The sequence below is a fragment of the Hyperolius riggenbachi genome, chromosome 1 (assembly GCF_040937935.1).
Source record: "Hyperolius riggenbachi isolate aHypRig1 chromosome 1, aHypRig1.pri, whole genome shotgun sequence".
NCBI classification, from domain to species: domain Eukaryota; kingdom Metazoa; phylum Chordata; class Amphibia; order Anura; family Hyperoliidae; genus Hyperolius; species Hyperolius riggenbachi.
In genome coordinates this window covers 272,651,825-272,663,313 of record NC_090646.1, presented here as the reverse complement: position 1 = coordinate 272,663,313, position 11,489 = coordinate 272,651,825, and the positions used below count along the sequence as shown (strand labels likewise).

The 11,489-nt window shown below is 42.2% G+C and overlaps 1 protein-coding gene across 1 annotated transcript in view; it reads left to right on the top strand.

Moving 5' to 3' along the window:
* The first annotated feature begins 4,868 nt into the window (after positions 1 to 4,868).
* LOC137506108 (rod cGMP-specific 3',5'-cyclic phosphodiesterase subunit beta-like) overlaps positions 4,869 to 11,489 on the top strand; it is a 93,267-nt gene continuing 86,646 nt past the window's right edge. Inside the window, exon 1 of the mRNA XM_068233575.1 lies at positions 4,869 to 5,545. Coding sequence (XP_068089676.1) covers positions 5,075 to 5,545 — 471 coding nt within the window. The 5' untranslated portion in view covers positions 4,869 to 5,074. The remainder of the gene's footprint in view (positions 5,546 to 11,489) is intronic.

Here is an 11,489-nt window from a genome sequence, read left to right as displayed (position 1 = left end):
TGAGCTTACGTTCGGCCGTGGCGGCACTATCTGGATCATCGTAGATGACCGCCATGGCCTTAAAAAACTCCTGGACAGAAGACAGAGCAGGATGCTCATCAGGTAAGCCATAAGCCCACGTCTGGGAATCTGCATGCAATAGAGTCTTGATAAGAGTGACCTTCTGAGCCTCGGTTCCCGAGGACACAGGTTTCATCTCAAAGTAAGACAGCACTCTGTGACGGAAATTCTGGAAATCTGACCTTGTGCCTGAAAATTTCTCAGGAATGTTCATTTTAGGCTCGCTAAGAGCCGGGGGAGGTAGAACGTTAAGTGGTGATTGCAACCTTTGGACAGTCTAATTTAACTGAGTAATCTGAGCCTGCTGTGCAGTTACAGGAATCTTCAGCTGTTCTAACTCTGCCCTTACAGTCTGAAGCTGGTTTATCACCCCCTCCATCTTACTTCTTTATGGTCTGTGTTTCTGTAACGATTGGTGTCAGCAAGAGGCACAAATATCTGATTAAGTGGTGATATACAGAATCACCACTAATGCAGATATGTTAGAGTGAAATAGTCAGTATCTTCCTGATGGTAAATCAGCGGAAGGCTCACTAACACGGTAAGTGCCTGAAATGATCTACTCAGACCACAGACCAGTGTCACACCCCGAGCCTTGATTATTGGGGATCCGCAGTATCGCCAATAATACAAGGATAGACCCGATTATATAGCAATCTGCGGAATTGCTAATAATGCGGGTAGATGTAAAGCAGTGGACACACGATCAACATGGAAATAAACAAAGCAGTAAATATTCACAAAGTTGTGGAAATATCCACCACACGGCAATTCCTCAGAGGTGTGGTTACCTCTGAATGGGAACCCCGTGTGTGAGATCCCCCAAAGTGTCAGTGGAGGAATCTCAGCCTCTGGCAGTAACGATCTGCTAGAGCCGGCGTCTCAGGGAGGCAAGCCTCAGATAATAACCCAACAGTGGGAGACGTTCCACTGAAGGGAGCAAGGTCAGACAGAAAGAGGTTCGGCAACAGTACAGGCGGCAACAGTACAGAGACGTGAGACGAGAGAATAGTCAGGAACCAAGCCAATAGTCGTTAACGGTACGGGCTGGCAGAGTACAGAATCAGGAAGCAGAAGAGAAGTCAAGACAGGCACAGAATCATACACAGAGAATCAATAACAATAATAATCTCCTAGTCTAGGTGTGAAGTCCTTGGTTTCAACACCTGGGATCTAGTCTAAGGTCTGAGTGCTGACACAGGGTATCGCAAACACAGACGAAATGTGACTGAAAAGCACTTCCTTATATACTGCCTGGGAGAGAAGTCTCCACCCCAGGCAGCAACCAATCAGAGCAGGCTAAAATGTCAGCTGACCTCCAGGTCAGCTGACACGCTTTCTAAGAGTATAAAGGCGTGTCTGGCGTGCGGCCGCACCCCCTAGAGGCAAGATGGCAGAACCCTGGTGAACAGCATGTTGGTTAATTTGGAGCAGAGTGCTCGGACGGGTGTGCGCAGCGGATGCGGACGAATTTCCGCATCCCGCGTTGGAAGGTCCGCTTGCCGGACTGGATGCGACCATATTTCCGCAATCCATCCGGCGTTGCAGATTTTTCGTTACAGGAGTGTAGCCTGATTGGCTACAATGTGTCTGCTGACTGTGATGTAGAGGGTGAGAGTTGACCCTAATGGTGCACTATGGGGGCGAACCGAACTTCCGGAAAAGTTCCCAGTTCACTGCGATCGCGAACCACGGAAGTTCGCCAGTATTTGTTCACCGCGAACTGCTCAGGCCATCTCTATTGGGTATGGGAGATAAGGGGTTAATGGGCTAGGTATAGGGTATACAAGTATTTTTTTTAAATATAATTTAGTTTTTTAGCTCCCAATTTTACATCAGCTCCTGTCATCTCAGAATCACCCCAGAAAACAGAATGGCAGGTTTCTGAGGTGACTGAGCGACTGTAAATAACTATTTACAAACATTTTATTAACTTTCTAAGAATGATCACTGCAATTGGTTACAGTTATCATTTAAGAATCAGACACTTTGATTGGCTATGGGGACACATATTCCTATTCACCAATCAATGCCCAAGTAGAAACAGTAGGAGCATGCGTGAGCACACTTGTTAGTGCGTACGATTGTGCACAGCATCTGTGCACACATAACTAAATGATAGATCACTGCTCTTTCACTGCAGCAGTATACTATCATTAACTGACTGTGCCAATTGGTTTTGGGAATGCTTGTTCCCATTCACGAATCAGTTTCTGAAGTGGCAGTGACATGAACTCGTTAACAGTAGCTGGCACCAGCTGATGATAGATACAGTGTATTGAATGGTCATTACCATGTGTTGCAGTGGCGATCATTCAATATGTAGACCCTCTGAATGGCTATGGGAACATATGCCCCCATTCACCAATCAATACTTGACCAACTTACAATCGCTCATAGGGCTGCTGCCTGCTACAGGCTGAATACTAAAATTCACATTGTTGTGGTTTGCTGAGCATACATCAATGATGTGCATGTACTATATGAGGGTTACAAACTGGTTAAAGGCCACCTGAACTGAGAGAGATATGGAGGCAGACATATTTATTTAATTTTAAACAATACCAGTTGCCTTGCTATTCTGCGCATCCTCTGCTTATAATACTTTTAGTCATAGACCCTAAGGGCCCAGCTACACTGTGCCACTTTGAAAGCATTTTCCATCGCTTTGCTTTTGCTGCAGGAAGGGGGGTTTAGTGATAGGCATCAGGAAGGGGGTTTAAAGGTTAGGCATTGAAGTGTAGAGGGTTCTGTGTGAGAGAAGCGAGGTTTAGTAAAATATCAGTAACATTCACCAATGTTTTCCTATTGTTATCACCACTGTAAATATATTTTTCTTTTTTCATTTGGCACCTAATTTACATTTATGTATTTATCGTTTAGGCTTATATCGCCTTCACTCGGGGGGCCCATTTTTCCTTGGCGCCTTTATTTCATGTACACCTAAATACTGTGTATATTTAATATTAACATGAAACTTTTTTTACGTGATTGCTGTCCACATGCTTCAAGTTCTGACATAAATTGTACATTGTTATTAATGGCTTAAATAATTAAAATAATTTATATTACACATTGGACAAAGGGAAAAAAAAGGTTAAATATTGGTTAAACATCCTCACATGCCATGATAAAAATAATTACAGGCTTTAGCCCTGGAAAGGTAGATCTTAATATAAAAAGATTATAAAACTGGCTTTTTTTTTGCAAACCGTTGCCGAAGTCATGTCATGCTATAAAGATCACTGTTAATTAGAGATGGTCAATGAGATGCAAAAAATTCTGAGCTAATACTAATTTTATGCAATTTTAGACAGGCTGGACCAATCAGATGCAACAACTGCTGTATTTACCTGGTCAATTTTCAAGCTGCGTACATTTGCACACAATTTGCATCAACATGGAATTGTTTGCATCGCAGTAACCTTTCATACTGGTGATTATCTGCAGACACTTGAACATTCCTTCATCATAGCAGGTCACAGTGCAACACGGCTGCAGTAATTCATGGCCCATAAGTACTGCAATGGGGTTGATTCACAAAGCTTATCTCGATAATTCTCTCCTTATTATTGAGATTAAAAATAAGTAAGGTGAAATAATTTAATTAAAGAGAAAGCCTTTGTAAACTAACAACTATAGGCCATATTCACTAAAGATTTAGTTACTTACACAAACTACTATATGTAGTGCACATTGCACAGTTAGTGTTACCAGTGTTACCTAAGGTGCACAAGAGTTGTTTGTGTAACGCACACCATACATGTAATGTAGCCCGCAGTACTCTAGTAATGCTTGTGTTATATAGGCAATGTACAAAGTGTGAAACATAGTCAGAATATGTAACAGTAAAAATTGCCATGCACTCCCTGCCCATGGCAACTTTTCTAATCTTGAGGCCGGTTTCATACCAGCAACCAGCGTTATGGATACAGTGCGATCGGATGATTGAACCGCTCCACAACGCTTAAAACAGGCTTTAGGGATGGAACTCATTAGAGCGACTTTTGGAGCGTTTAAGGAGGTTTTCAAACTGCTAACGATTTCCCTAAACGCTCAGCTTATGTTAATGGATGGGCCAAATTCCACTGTAGCAATTGCAATTACCAAAATTGCAAATGCAGGACATGCAGCATTTTCGAGCGTTAGTGTTTTGCGTTAGTGTTTCTGCAATATAAAGTATATAAACGCTGGCGTAATCGCTCATGAATACATACAGAGCGATACAGAGCGATTTGCTAGTGTTTTCAATTACTGTGCACTGTAAAAAAAAATTATATTCTTTGAATCAGTGCCCTGAATGTGTATGTGAATCAGGTGTTTTGACAACAGGTTTTTATTTTTAAAATGTAATAAACTTGTCAGCATCCATTACCTTCTCAATTTTGGTTTCATTTAAAGCAGTGTGTAGAATGTTAATGTTGAGAGATGTAACTGCTCAACTTCTTTGAATGATTTTATGTGCATTAAAAACCATGCTAATATCTAGAGTGTATGAGACTAAATGCAAATAATGCCATGGTCACATGTCAGCAGCAGATAATACCATATGAGTCTGTGTTTAATTAAATCCTAAGTAGCTTGCCGTGAGATGCATAGCCAGACACACATCTAATGAAACCTTCTGTAAGGACAGTAAACATCAAACAGTTGACTGCATGAATGTGACTAACAAAATAAAGTTTAATTCAACAAGTCTACCGCAAAATATGTATAACAATGACCATGAATAGGTGGTTATAGAAAATGACAGGTGATGATTGAAAGATTTAGTATGAGTCACCTGATCTGGTTTGCTTGAGCAGATCTGTCCTGGGGACTCACCTTCAGCATTATTAAGAATACGCTTTGCTGATCGCAGTAAGATTAATACACAGTTGACTCATTCTCATGATAACCACAGAGCCCTAGGCTGGACGTCACCTCACCTACTGAAGCCATATTTCTATTTTAGAGACGCAGAACGATTTTCCCCTTTTCACCACTGTTTTAGCTTTACCTTATAAAAGTAAACATGAGTTTGAAAAAGGAAGATGTGTTTGCCTTCCTGGATTCACACCCCGATTTTACACAGAGATACTTCCAGAAGAAACTCAAGCCGGAGACGATAGCAGCTGCCTTTGGCCGCAAAGACCTTGCTGTGGACTTTGCCACCTTTCGAGAACTTGTGCAGGTGGAGGAAAGTGAACTTCTGTTTGAACTTATTAAAGACATGCAAGAAAGTATAAACATGGAAAAGGTTGTGTTTAAGATGCTCAGAAGAATCAGCTGTTTAATTCATGCCGATCGATGTAGTTTGTTTATGTACAGGCAAAGAAACGGAACGCCAGAATTAGCTACCAGACTTTTCAATGTCCACCAAGGTAGTAAACTGGAGGAATGTCTGGTTCCACCTGACAGCGAGATTGTTTTCCCTTTGGATATTGGAGTTGTAGGACATGTTGCACATACAAAAAAGACCATTAATATCAAGGATGTTGCTGAGGTAAGTTCATATCTAGTTATGTTCTCTGAAATACATTAGCTGTATGTCTATGAATTGGTAAATTAAGGAGAATACATGCTCCTAGTATACAAATATGTATGTGTTTATATACTACTTTATTATACGGACATGAATTCCACTGTAGGACATAAAACATAGTTATCTCACCTTATTCAATTCACTGTATCTCCTAGATCATTTTTCATCTTTTGTTTAAAATAACGTTGAGCGAGAGAAAGAGATGTATAGTCTCACCTCCTCTCAAACACAGTTGCAGAGCCTGCAGGAAAGTTGTGTAGGACAGCATGGGCCACATGCAATTCACTTTTTCACATGAGTTTTCTCCTAGGAGATAATTTGTCATCTTTTATTTAAAATAACTTTCCAGCACTTTTAAACTAAAAAAGTACCAAAAAGTAGGTGAAAAAGTACTATCAGAATTATTTTGTGTGTTTTCTTCCTTTCTGGTGACTTAAAAGGCATTTTATTGACAAAATATCACCTAGGAGAAAGCTCAGGTGAAAAAGTGAATTGCGTATGGCCCCATGTCTCCTGGGAATGCCATAAAAAATGCTAGTACTTCTCTTGCACTGATAGTGACCAGTGATATCATTTCTTACAGGTGAATACCCAACAGCACAATGTCATGTATCCTACATCTCACTTACCTGAGCTATGCTACTTCATATAAGATAGTATTTAGCAACTCAATCACAGGGTGGGAAAGCATAACAAATAAACATCAGTGAACAGATTATGGACAAAATGGGCCTACCTGCTTATGGGCCCCTATAGCATTTGCTATGGCTGCAATGGCTATTGCCACACCTATGTTGACATTATTTCCTATCAGCCAGCAAGCTCATTATATTATGTTTCTAATTACAGATTAGAAAATAAATGAAAGACATATGATGTGTGAATGTTACAACAAACAACAATGACAGCTCTTTAAACCATTTCAGTTGACAAGACACAATCATTAGCTCGCTAGATATATGGGGCAGCATACTCACATCAAATGCAATTTATAGAGAAATAGAACTGTAAAAGCTCAACAAGGGGCTAGATGAGCTGTGTTGTGATTGATATAAAAACAGTTTAATAACCATGTATTTTGGTAAGCTAGTTTTATACCCTTAGACTTTCTATTACAGCATAAGTGACTCACTGTGGTTTCAAGTCTAAGTAGATGCTGTAGTTCACATCCATGTTATCAGAGCACTCTAAAGAGGATTAACTGGACACGTGTGTATTGTGTACTTAGGCTCAAAAAACTTTTCCATCCAGAAATTCCATGTAATTAGTGTTCTTTATGTGAACTCATGGAGAATACATGTGAGGAGTTTGAACAAATGTGATAGAATTGTAAAGCTTTGATTCGCTGGTTATTATCACATCTTACAGCAAAACTGGTCAGATAAGCAAACTGATCACATGCCTTCTGGTACACAGTAGTGACACTATTTGCGAGTGTTGAGGACACATAAGAACTGATTGGAGATTTTTTTTCCTTTAAAACATCTCAAATGATAAATTAGCTGATATACAATTGTGCATGAAAGCTTGTGATACACTTTGAATTTTTAATATTTCTACAGAAGGATGTTGCAGGGAAGTTCTGGGACTCCATAATGAGAACCCAATTAAACAAACGAGTCCAAAGCATCATACTTGCCCATATCTGTACATAGCAAAACTTTGGGAACCTATTATAAAATCTGCTGGTTTCCCCCTTGGGCAATAATATCCTGATGTTGCAGGAACTTTTTATCAGTCCTACACTGTGGCTTCGAATAAGTTTAGCCTATTCTAGGCTGACCAGGCGTCCTTTTTTGCCCGGACAGGTCCACTTTTTACGACCTATCCGGGCTGTCCTCCCGGGTTTTTGAAATGTCTGGGTGAAGAGAGCCGAACACAGAGCGAGCGAGCTGCAGAAGAGCCGCTTGAAGAGACAGAGAGCTGAACACAGCTGGCTCTTTGGGAGCCGAGGCCAAGACTCAGTCCAGTGTTTTCCCCAGAGTCTATCAGCTGGGCGGTAGTGTTGTCCGGATCATGAACGATTCGGATCTTTGATCCAGATCTTTTTTGTGAGTCGAATCATCCGGATCATTACAATGAATGATTCGGTTCACAGTGGATGTCTGGAAGAAACAGGAACTGCAGCTTCTTCCTGAGTGCCTGTGTGTGTTCAGTGTGTGAGTCAGGAGCAGACTGGCCAGGGGGGAAGGGGGGCCATCTCCCCCCAGGCAGCTTTTCATTCATGGATTTAGGGCTGGTCCAGTGTCTGGTGTATCCAAGTTTGTTGTTGTAAGGCAATGTGAAGGCTAGCTGATAAAAGTGCAATTAGAGGGCAGGCAAGCTGGTAAATATACACAGCATGATGCAGAGCTTGCCTGGAGGGTCCCTGGGCAAACATCTGTCTTGTCTCTCCCCATTGTTATAATGACTGCATGTGGGGATAAGGCATTAAAAAAGTTGAAACGTTTTTGACAGTCCCTAGACTCCAGGAGGGCTGCTTTCTGACTTGTGTGAGAGACTGGCAGGGCCTCCTGTTTTCCTGCACTTCATCACAAACTGACCTTTGTTAGCTTAAATTAACCCCCAAGTGTTCAGTTAAATCACTGAGGTATCCAGCTTTCAGTATGGGCAAATGAATGGCAAAATGTTCAGTACAGCATGTTTAACTTGTCTTTTCTCAGCAGTTACAGTTTTAGGTTGAACAGAAGACATACAGCCATCCAGTTTAGCCAGAATACTAAATCATTGTGCTTAACTAGCATGGTTTTTAGTCTTCTCTGGAGTTCTCACCATGATTGTCATTTGTCACCTGCCTGTGTGATTTTATTGCATTTTGTGGGGAAATCTTCTGCGAATCTGATTCCATTTTGTGGTCGGCCGGCCAGCCCTCCACCACCATGTGGTCTAGAAAAAAAAAACGCCCTCCTTGCCTGCGAAGTTGGACAGCACACTGCTAAGGTCTTGTATATTTGGCCCCACCCATGACCACGACCATGGCCACGCGCTGTTGTGAGTGTCATCTTTTTTGGAAATCAAAATATGGTCACCCTAGCCTATTCATCCTAAAGAACAGCTGCTATTGGTGGGCCTATTTACATTAACTGACCCTTATCAGGTCCTTCCACAATATTTGTATATGTTTAAGTTCAGGACTTTGACACAGAAAATCAAAAACATCACATTTATTTTGATTTAACTGTTCCTGGGTAGAGTGACTTTTTATATTTATGTTTGTTGATTTGCTACATGAAACAGTTTTTAAATTAAGTTAATAGACTGATACTTTCAGATTTCCCTGCAGAATTTGCTGATAAAATTCAATGGTCATATTTCTATCAGTCATAAATAGAAGATAATAGCTGCGCTTCTGTTTGTGCTTGTGTTTCTTCCGGCATAAAACATCACCAGCTGTTTGTAATAAAAATGGAGACTCCTCATCGTGTAAAAGTCTACTTATGGCTTTATTCGTTTTAAAATATGCATATATATGCAAGAATGATCAGCAAATACGTAAAAAAGTTCCAGTAATAAGTGTTCCCAACATGGGATAGTAACAACTCAATAGGAGCAATTAGGGATCACTTAAAGCAAAGTAATGCACTTAGCTGGGGTGGTTAGAGCGTTTCATTGCTACGGCAACACCTCAGGGCTCCTGAGGAGTGGCCGTAGCAACGAAACGTTGGGCGGAGTCGCGGCGTGACATCAGTGCAAATGTCTGGTTGGACGCGACCGGTGGTATTCGCGTAGGAGCTGTTTTTAATCCTTCCAGTGAGCAGTATTAGCACTGATAGCAGGAGTGACATCTGTGGACACCGGGCAGGCTGTTAGGTGGTCCCTGGGTGCTCTACCCACCCCAGCTAAGTGCATTACTTTGCTTTAAGTGATTCCTAATTGCTCATATTGAGTTGTTACTATCCCATGTTGGGAAAACTTATTACTGAAACTTTTTTACATTTTTGCTGATCATTCTTGCATATACATGCATATTTTAAAAATGAATAAAGCCATAAGTAGACTTTTATGCGATAAGGAGTATCCATTTTTATTACAAACAGCTAGTGATAAACTTGAGTCCCCGAAAGACCGGACAGGAGTTGCCAGAGAGGCTGTGGGGTGGCCAATACCCCAAACGCGACATCGGGCCCTGAAGGCCACACCATCCGGTGAGTTCCCACCTGACGGGGGTGTTTTATTACCCGTTGATTGTTTTATATCGGAAGAAACACAAGCACAAACAGAAGCACAGCTATTATCTTCTATTTATGTCTATGAGTGGTACACACACTGAATAGCAGCGCTCCACACCTGTTACATGATATAAGACTCTGTAGTGTGTATGTGGTGCTTGTACATGGACTTTTGCACAAAATCTTAACTGACTCACAGTACAATTTCCTTGAGGATTGAGGAGTCCTCTATATGAGTGCAGTTTTCCAAATGTGATTTTATTCTATATTGTGTATATTGAATACAGAAGCACACTGTAACGATTGTGGAATTCTCTCTGTGATCAGCGCACAAGACGTGCGCTGACACTGCGGAAGTCCTCCACAAGCGTATAATTTGCGGGAACCCTGCAAAAGGTGCAATGCACCTGTAGAGGGAAATTCCTGTCGACAGGGGGAGCTGTGGAGTGCAGAGGAACAGCTCCTCTGCCCTGCCACACACGCCAGACAGGAATTGCACGAAGGGACGGAACGCAGGGCAAGATAGCCCTGAAGGAGAGAGAGCAAAGCGACAGATTGTATGTGTGTGCACCAAACCAGTCGCCAACCCGCGACGGTGCATACACAACAGCAGATTGGAAGCAGGAACGCAATCGCGAGAGAGGCGATTGCCAGAGGTGACACAAGGCTACAGCAAGGAAGAGCACAAGAGTAGCAAAGGCACAGCAAATCATACAATGAGAAGATACGGAAAATAACAAACGCTAGCTAAACGCGAACACCGCACTCATTCGCAACAGTGCACGCGTTTATGCGCAGTCCCCGCGTGATAAGCACAACAGAGACAAGCACGCCTAACTAACCACCGACAGACAAACATGAAACAGAGGACGCGAGCGCTTGCTTAACGGTTACCTCACCGAGCCTCCAGCAAGCGTTCGTAGCAGACAAGACAGACACACGAAAACGGGAATAAGCGAGCGATAGGATCCACAGCACTAGCGCAAGTGGCTAGTGCAATCCAGGAAGACAGAACAGAAGGATCCACAGCGCTAGCGCAAGATGCTAGTGCGATCCAAGTACAGAGTAGCAGACCAGAAGGATCCACAGCACTAGCGCAAGAGGCTGGTGCGATCCAGGAAAACAGATCAGAAGGGGCTACCAGTAACAACCGCTGTTCTGGTTAGCACCCAGACACACAGAACGATTTCCTGTCGACCACCGCTGGGACAGGACAATCGCAACAGACAAACAAAACAGATAAGCAATCCTAACTGCACTAGGGAAACCTGCCTAGTGCAGTCCTAGGAATTACTCTAGGCTAATCTTCAAACAAAGAGCAAGGCTGACACTCCAGGTGAGTGTTACACAGGACTAACTCTTATGACCAGCAACTTACTGTGGGAAACATAGCTCTTTATAGAGCAAGCCCACAAAGGATGTGGCTAGGCAATCTGCATGACAAACATGTGCAAATTCCTCAGCAGCAAGCTGCAATACTGACAAAAGGTCTCTCTTCCAGAGACCTGCAGAATGCAGACCTGAACAGTGGGCAAAAGGCTGCCTGCTCACACACACTATTGATTATTTGGTGCTTATACATGGACTTTTGCATGAAATTTTACTTTTATTCACAGCATAAATTCCTTGAGAATTGAGTAGTCCCTTATATGAGCGCAGTGTTCCAAGTGTGATTTTCATTCTATATTTCTATCAGTGATATCCAGCCCTCCTTGTATGGAGGCAGCAAAATAGGA